Source organism: Drosophila serrata, unplaced genomic scaffold, assembly GCF_035046125.1.
Source record: "Drosophila serrata isolate PLE 108 unplaced genomic scaffold, ASM3504612v1 contig_382, whole genome shotgun sequence".
In the NCBI taxonomy this organism is placed as follows: domain Eukaryota; kingdom Metazoa; phylum Arthropoda; class Insecta; order Diptera; family Drosophilidae; genus Drosophila; species Drosophila serrata.
Genome location: NW_028257280.1, coordinates 9,229,274 through 9,236,186, shown reverse-complemented (window position 1 = coordinate 9,236,186; position 6,913 = coordinate 9,229,274). Strand labels below are relative to the sequence as shown.

General features: G+C 38.5%; 1 protein-coding gene across 1 annotated transcript; it reads right to left on the bottom strand.

Moving 5' to 3' along the window:
• Positions 1-2,818: 2,818 nt before the first annotated feature.
• On the bottom strand, positions 2,819-4,710 carry LOC110185839 (uncharacterized). The gene has a single exon (XM_020954851.2). The coding sequence runs from the start codon at positions 4,542-4,544 to the stop codon at positions 2,934-2,936; it is 1,611 nt and encodes a 536-aa protein (XP_020810510.2). The 5' UTR covers positions 4,545-4,710; the 3' UTR covers positions 2,819-2,933.
• Positions 4,711-6,913: the final 2,203 nt, after the last annotated feature.

The window sequence follows — 6,913 nt, the reverse complement described above, 5'->3', positions numbered from 1 at the left end:
AAAGGCGGATCCAATCAGCTGTTCTTCAAGAATTTACACATCGATAAATAAAGAAAAGTTCTAAAACACTAAGCTTTTTGGTGGCCAGCTACATATATTCGATAGATCGGCGCGTACTTTAAGTTCTAAAAAAATAAAACTTGTATAGAAAAATATTTAAAACGCGGAGTCAAAGTAAAACAAACAACTCCAGGACACCAAAGTTTGTATACCCATGACTTTGTATACCGCTATTAATCACAACTAAGCCAAAAATGCATTAATTTCAATTCGGAATGCATTCCTACTCTAGTTTTTGGCAGGTTAACAAATCTGCATACCCACTTTAGAATGTTAAAAAATTCAAAATTTTGCCAATTTTTGACAATTTTAATGATGTAACCCCTTATATTAAATAATTATATAAATTATTATATAATATATAAATTATTATTATATATAAATTATTTTTCTTGCGGACATGGATAGATCGACGCAACTGTTAATGCTGATCAAGAATATATATGATTTATGGGGTCGGAAATGACTCCTTCACTGTTTTACAAGCTTCTGAATGAAATGAATATGCACTGCAAGGATGCAAAAAGTAAACAAAAAAAAAATATATATATATATAATTATCATTAAACCCCCTTTTAAAAATGAAAAAGAAATTGTTTTAATGGCGGGTCGATATTCACTTGGCATTCATTAGATTGTTGGATTTGATATACCACCAACAAGACATACAAATAGATCTTTATAAGGCTTTTAGTCGATATTTTGTAATATTTTATGTATTATATGTTAATGGTATTTGTTATTTTTTATGGAAATAGCAAAGTTTAAAAATCTCATAACTTAGTCAAAAATGCGCTAATTTCAATTCGGAAAGCTGATCAAAAATATGTATGATTTCTAGGGTCGGAAATGACTCCTTCCCTCCGTTTTAGGCATCTGACTAAAATGTTGTTACCCTTATAATTGCAAGGGAATAATAGATTGTGAGATTTAGTTTAGTTTCAATAAACAAGCAATAACCGAGCCGATATTTAATTATTTAAATATACGTAAAATATAATCTTTTTACCCTTTATATTATAAGTTCCTTTATAACAAAAGTCATGAAAGTGCTGAGTAGATCTTTGCTGATCCTGCCACTTTTTCTGCACCTAATTGTCCTTCTGAATTATATGGACATGCTTGTCGGAGAAATATTCATTAATTTCGTTGTAAAAACTAGAACTAAACTTATTGTCATAAAGTGCCAGCTCCTTAAGGTTTCTGTGCCAGTCGTAAAGGTAGCGATAGTAAAATCTTGTCAGATTATTTCCTTCCAGCCGCAAACTTTGAAGATTTTGGGACTTCAGGGGTTCCATTGATATGTTCTCCAGCTTATTATGGGAGAGGTCCAAGAATATAAGACTGGGCCCGAAGAGCGGCGATTCCAGAGGCAGACTGTCCAATTGATTTCTGGACAGGTTCAGGAACCTGATATTGGATAGCGGGCACCTCCTGTGGACGAAATTGCTTGCGGACACGTGGGATGTTTCTATCGAGGTGTTTGACAAATCAATCCATTCAAGGGTTCGTAAGTCGCAAAGAATTTCGCTGAGAAATATGCCATCCAATTGAGCTCCTTGCAGGTCTACGTGAGTTAGGTTGCTGTTGGCGGCTCTCAATCTTCGGATGCTTTTGTTACTACGCAATCTCTTCACTCCACAGTTATCCAGGATTAACATATCTACCTCAACGTACAACTCTATATTCTCCAGCTGACCACACCCACTTAGATCGAGGAAATTAAATCTTAACTTGGGTAGGCCGATGGGGAAGTCTACATTAATCAATGGATTTCCATTGAGTCGAAGCAAATTTAATTTTATATTCCTCGAAAAGGCATCCGCTGTAATGATAGAAATCTGATTACTACTCAGGTCAAGATTTTCCAGTTTCTGTAGAGGGTAAAAGATACCCTTCGGGAGAAACTTAATTGAATTGTCCGCCAATTCTAGATTCACAAGTTGTTGAAGTTGTTGGAAGGTTCCATTGATCATTGTTTCGATAGCGTTTCCCTTCAAATCGAGAGCCTCTAAGTCAGGAATTTGAACGAACTGATCATGATGAAGCTCTGAAAGACAGCTGTCCCGAATCGTCAAGACCTTAAGATGAGACATTGTGGCCACGGCATCCAAGTTGAAATCCCTGCTACAGTTGATCATATTCAAGTATTCCAGATTAAGCGTGAGCTCCAGCACCTTGAAGTTTCTACAGAAGCCCAAGCTCATAGTCTCTATCCTCGGAGCAGGTTTTGCTGAGAATTGTATACGAGTGTCCAAGTCCGAAAGCCTACAGGTATTGCCTGGACATAGTTCATAGAGATCAGTGCCTTTCACAACAGAGGCAGTAGTTAGGATCAGAACGTAAAACAAAATCATGTTTTCAATTTAAATTAAAACAATATACTGTTGTCTAATCTCTGTGAATGAATGAATAAAACTAAGCGTGTCTCAAAATTGATTAGCCGAAATTGCGGCGAAATAGTAAACCGAATAAAGCAGAGCGAAAACAGCTTTTCGAAGTGAGATTATGCCCAACGACCCACTCCACTCCCCACATTGAGCTGATGACTCCCAATAAGCTTTTGACGACATGAAGGGCAGACCTCTTAGAAAACAAAATAAATAAAATAATTACATAGTATATATAAAAGCTTTTAAATTTTTGGGCTTATATTATCAGCCACACAAAAAAGATAATGAAAATCAAAATTTAAAGTTCAAGTAAACTCAACAGATCCACACAATCAAAAAATTTGAAACAAATTGCAAAATCAAAGTATTGTCACAGATTCGTCTGTATTTTTGTAGCCTACATTTTGTACAAACTGTTTTAAAGAAACAATAATTTTATTTATAAATATAGATTTACGCTCCTGGATTCCCATAATCGATTCATATTTCCGAGTCTTCAATACTGACGAGTCTGGCTTCAATATTGGACCTTCTTCTCTTTCCTAAAATCCGAGAAAGCGAAATAAGGCATTTCTCACGTCTGTGGGAGTATCGAAATTGCAGGAGAAGGATCACATTAAGGACAAGAGATGCCAATAGGCCTGTAAAGATCACTATATCCCCCGAGCTCCATTTTTCAAGAGCCGTGCATTGCTGAAGTTTAGGAAAACGGTGCCCCATTTTTGGTGGTGATAGATCAGATTTCTCCATAAAGTTCCCCGAGATATTGTGACCAGGAGTTGATCCCCGAATCTTTTCTATGACTCTGACTCCGGCTTCCGTGAAGTATTTGGTGATGGCATGGTAACTTTCCGTGGTGAATACGTTATCGAAGAGCGACAACTCCCTAAGGCGTGGCTGCTGCTGGTAGAAGTGATCGTATTGGAACTCCCGGATGAGGTTCCCTTCGATGTGCAGGCCCTTCAGCTCCTTGATCAAGCTGAAGATATGGGGCTCTAGGCTATATATTAAATTGTACGAAAGGTCCAAGTAGTTGAGACTGGGGGACAGCAGCGGCGAGTCGCTGTGCAGGTGTTCTAGGAGATTGCTCGACAGGTTCAGGAACCTGAGATTGGGCAGGAGGAAGAACTCACTTGCATTGTCGCCACTGGGCACAGGCAGACTGTCGATAAGGTTCTTTGACAGATCTAGGTAGTCAAGCCTCCACATCCCCATGACCATACTGGGAATGTCATCGGCCTCCAGTTTGTTTTTATGTAGCTCCAGCTTGACGATGGATTTCTTGTCGCTCAGGCTGAGATGGGTTAGCTCATTATTCGCCGCCTGAAGCTTGGCCACACTGCCCTCGATGGAAAGGCTCCGCATGTCATTGTTCTCCAGCATGAGAATGTAGGCGTCATTGAGATGCAGCTCCTCCAGGAGGCCACAGTTGCTCAGGTCCAGGAGAATAAGCCGCCTCGGTGACCGTAGAGCCGAAGGAAATACGTTGGTTAACGGATTTCCATGTAGTAGTAGGATCTGCAGCCTGGGGCTTCCAGCAAAGATTCCTTCCTGAAGGGTTTCTATCTTATTATTGCCAAGGTCAAGATGTAGAAGCTTTCGAAGCTGGAGGAATATTCCATCGGGCAGGGCGGTAATGTTGTTGTCCTGCAATCCAAGCAGCCACAATTTAAAGAGTCCCCTGAAGGTGGTGGCAGGAATTCGGCTTATGGCGTTGCCTCCCAGCTCAAGAACCTTCAGATCGGGCAGCTTGGCAAACAGTCCATCACTCAGCTCGGGCAGATGGCCACCACGCAAATGAAGGTAGCCAAGATTGGGCAACGCACTGAGGTCGTCCGCATGCAGGTCGCCACTGGAGCAGTTTGCCAAGTCCAGGGTGTGCAGATTGGGGGAGTGCCTCAGCACTGTGAGGTTACTGCAGTCGTCCAGATGGAGCTCCCACTGATGAGCGGCAGCAGGTTTGTCTTCGGTGTCGTTTGAGTCTAGATCGGTACCGTCACAGGTGATTCCCTCGCAGGTGGGATCGAAATCGGTGATCCCCAGAACAAAAATAGCTGGAAGTAGCGACACTATGTAAAGAATTCGATCCATTTATAGTTTTAATGCTCGTTATTCTTAATTAAGCTTCTTTGTATCTATCATGGATCAGAGCTATTCGTCGACTAATCCAAGAGCGCCAGAAAAATCTCATATTCCGACTGCACTTCGTTGACATTCCCCGAGAGCTTTTACACGCGGGTCTCTTACTTTCCCTCTTACTATCAATTGACGGGAGAAACATCAATTTAGCTTGCTGACAGAGGGAACATCAACAGAACAGAACAGAGGTCAGGCAAATCAGCTGTTTTGTTCCAGATTGTATCTACGGGTCAACTACATTTCTGCCATAGCAGTAAGCTTTCGGATGAGAAATAAAGATTGGCGCGCATTTAAATTGTGTATATACAGTCGAGTCCCGATAATTCGAAATGGCAAGAGGATCACTTTTTTTACGAATTAGACGGGAATTCGATTTATCGAGATTTCTATTTAAAGGGGCTCAAAAATGAAAGAGTCGAATAAACGGGGTTTTTACATTTCACATCATGTTTACATATGTATTTAGCTTTATTAAAATTAAACAAACATAACAAATATGTACATTCATTTGTACGTTTTTCAAATTAAAGGAAAATTAAACAAAAAATTAACAAACAAAATTAAGCAGAAACATTAAATTATTAAAAACGAAAATTTATGCTTTAAAATAATTGGTAATTTTTGATTGCTTCGTGTTTTTTTTCTTTTATTTTTTCCATCGCGTTTTCTAAACCTATTAGGTTGTCAAACACACTATTTGGCACATCATGAGTCGAAAAATAATGTTTAAGTTGAGGAATTAATGCTCTGGTTTGTAAATTCTATAAAATTTCTTCTCCGTTCTGATGTCTGCAAAATCTAACGTCGCTTTAACTACAAAATATTTCGCATCGCATTACGATTTATAAGAGGTTTCGAAACAAAATTACGATTTATAAGACATTCAATATTCTTTTGCGTTGCGCCAAATACTACGAATTAACGAGTTTTTTTTCAAGGGGACAGAATTTTTTACGAGTTACAAAAGTTGCAAGTCATTGTTTATTAGTGTTCAAAGTTAGTAAGTGAACATACATACTTACTGATCAGAGTTACTTACTGGTCATAGATACTTACTGTTTAGAGTTACTTACTGCTCAGAGTTACTTAGTGTTCATTGATACTTACTGATCAGAGTTACTTACTGCTTAAAGTTACTTGCTGATTAAAGTTAAATTAAATATCAGCTCGCTGCTGCTCTCTGCCTCTCCCCCACTCTCGCTATGTTAATCGCTCTATGTTAATCTCTAGAGGCAACAGCTTCTCTCCCACGCACTCACATTCTCTTCTCTGCTCTGCTCTGCTCTTCTCTGCTCTGCTCTGCTCGCGGACTATAAATAGAGGCGCTGAGGGCCCGCGCTCCTCAGTCTGTCCTAGGGGTACCTAGTGTTAACATCTCAAGTGATAGTGCAAGTGATCAGCCTTCGGCCTAAAAATACGACGTGGCCAATGCAATACATCTGGATGACTAGGAAGAAGCTCCCTTTGGATGGAATCAGCATTTTTGGTCACAACACTGGAAGGAAGTAAACAATGACGTGTCCTCTACTGCGGTAAGTCTTAAACATGACATTTATATTACAGTCGAGTCCCGATAATTCGAAATGGCAAGGGGATCACATTTTTTACGAATTAGACGGGAATTCGATTTATCGAGATTTCTATTTAAAGGGGCTCAAAAATGAAAGAGTCGAATAAAGGGGGTTTTTACATTTCACATCATGTTTACACATGTATTTAGCTTTATTAAAATTAAACATGTACATTCATTTGTACGTTTTTCAAGTTAAAGGAAAATTAAACAAAAAATTAACAAACAAAATTAAGCAGAAACATTAAATTATTAAAAACGAAAATTCAAGCTTTAAAATAATTGGTAATTTTTGATTGCTTCGTGTTTTTTTCTTTTATTTTTTCCATTGCGTTTTCTAAACCTATTAGGTTGTCAAACACACTATTTGGCACATCATGAGTCGAAAAATAATGTTTAAGTTGAGGAATTAATGCTCTGGTTTGTAAATTCTATAAAATTTCTTGTCCGTTCTGATGTCTGCAAAATCTAACGTCGCTTTAACTACAAAATATTTCGCATCGCATTAGGATTTATAAGAGGTTTCGAAACAAAATTACGATTTTTAAGAGGTTCAATATTCTTTGCGTTGCGCCAAATACTACGAATTAACGAGGCGACCAAAATGTATGGAATTTTTACGAATTAACGAGTTTTTTTCAAGGGGACAGAATTTTTTTCGAATTATCGCGATTTTCGATTTAGCGGGGTACGAATTATCGGGATTCGACTGTATCTAGAAGACCTTAGCAATAAATAATAAACAATTTCG

What these genes read in the sequence shown, in the direction of transcription:
- LOC110185839 (XM_020954851.2), bottom strand. Translation starts at nt 4,544, where the DNA reads ATGGATCGAATTCTTTACATAGTGTCGCTACTTCCAGCTATTTTTGTT.